A 1,437-nucleotide genomic window follows, 5' to 3' on the forward strand; every position below is an offset into this window, starting at 1 on the left:
CTGCTGTGGTCTATCAATGGTTGCAGCGGGCAATCGGTGTAAATTGATGCCATGTTTAGGATTAGATGTAAAATAGGAGGTGTGCGCAAAATATCAAAGGTTATCTCTCAAAAGTTTTGCTAGAGTAATAAAATTCAACAATTGAACAACGAAAAGTTCTTTCACAAATTTGCACGAGGGAAAAACGAAATCGATTTCAAACGTACCGCATCTCTATATCGTTCTCAGTGGATCTCCTAAATGAAAAACGCTTAAGCTCGTTCTCCACGGATTCGGCGAGCCAGTTGGATGTCCTTGGGCGTGATGGTAACACCCTTGTCGTGAGTGGCGCAGAGGTTGGTATCTTCGAAGAAGCCAACAAGGTACACCTCGCTCGCTTCCTGTGGAGCTGAGACAGCCGAGCTTTGGAAGTGAAGGCCCTTCTTGAAATCCAGGGCGATCTTACGAACAAGTCGCTGAAATGGAAGTTTGCGGATCAATAGCTCAGTGTTCTTCTAGTAACGACGAATTTCGCGCAGTGCGACAGTGCCTTGCCAATTAGGCTTCTTCACACCACCAGTTGCAGGCGCGCTCTTGCGAGCGGCCTTCGTCGCGAGCTGCTTCCTCGGGGCCTTACCACCTGCGGACTTCCGGACAGTTTGCTTAGTGCCAGCGATTTGGAGATTTTCACACCGCAGATGCTGCAGCCAACTTAATTACCGAATTCGATTTTGATGCTGAATCTGGACGAACTTTCGAAAGTTGGTTCAAGAAATATGAAGACATGTTTCAAACCCACTTTGCTCAGTTTGGTGATGCATTGAAAGTTCGACTGTTGCTGCGGAAACTGGGAACAGCTGAAGACGACCTGTTCAAAAATTTCATGCTCCCCAAACACCCTCGTGATCTTGGTTTCGCAGATGCTGACAAAATTCTGGCTCTAACATTCGGTGAGCGAAGTTCCTTGTTCAATATCCGTGATCAGTGTCTCAAGACTACCGAGAGGGATACTGAGGATTTCATCACATATGCAGGTGTGGTCAACAGAGAATGCGAGCGCTTTCAGTCCAGCTCCATGACCGAGGATCAATTCAAGTGTCTCTTCTTTGTGGCTGGTCTCCAATCGCCACACGATGCAGATATTCGAACCTGGCTACGCTAATAAAGCGAACACGCTCCAGGGTTGATGCTTCGGAAACTTACCACCGAGTGCCAGTATCTTATCAATCTCAAGGCTGATGCTGCAATGCAATGACATTCCAAATTCTCTCAGCCTGATATGGTATGCAAAGTAACTTCCAAAAGGAAGTCAAATTCAAAACGAACTCCAAGAAAACCACCCACACCCTGCTGGTCTTGTGAAGAATGGTACTATTCACGTCAATGTCCCTACCGGAACCACAGGTGCAGTAAGTGCGGTCGAAAGGGTCACAAAGAAGAATGCTGCAGAGACAACTT

At 46.9% G+C, this 1,437-nt stretch overlaps 1 protein-coding gene across 1 annotated transcript in view; it reads right to left on the reverse strand.

The window, feature by feature from the left end:
* Positions 1 to 251: 251 nt before the first annotated feature.
* T265_01084 (hypothetical protein) overlaps positions 252 to 1,437 on the reverse strand; it is a gene marked incomplete at both ends in the record, with an annotated part of 23,066 nt that continues 21,880 nt past the window's right edge. The window contains one exon of the mRNA XM_009165027.1: positions 252 to 455. Coding sequence (XP_009163291.1) covers positions 252 to 455 — 204 coding nt within the window. The remainder of the gene's footprint in view (positions 456 to 1,437) is intronic.

The sequence above is a fragment of the Opisthorchis viverrini genome, assembly GCF_000715545.1.
Source record: "Opisthorchis viverrini unplaced genomic scaffold opera_v5_11, whole genome shotgun sequence".
NCBI classification, from domain to species: Eukaryota; Metazoa; Platyhelminthes; class Trematoda; order Opisthorchiida; family Opisthorchiidae; genus Opisthorchis; species Opisthorchis viverrini.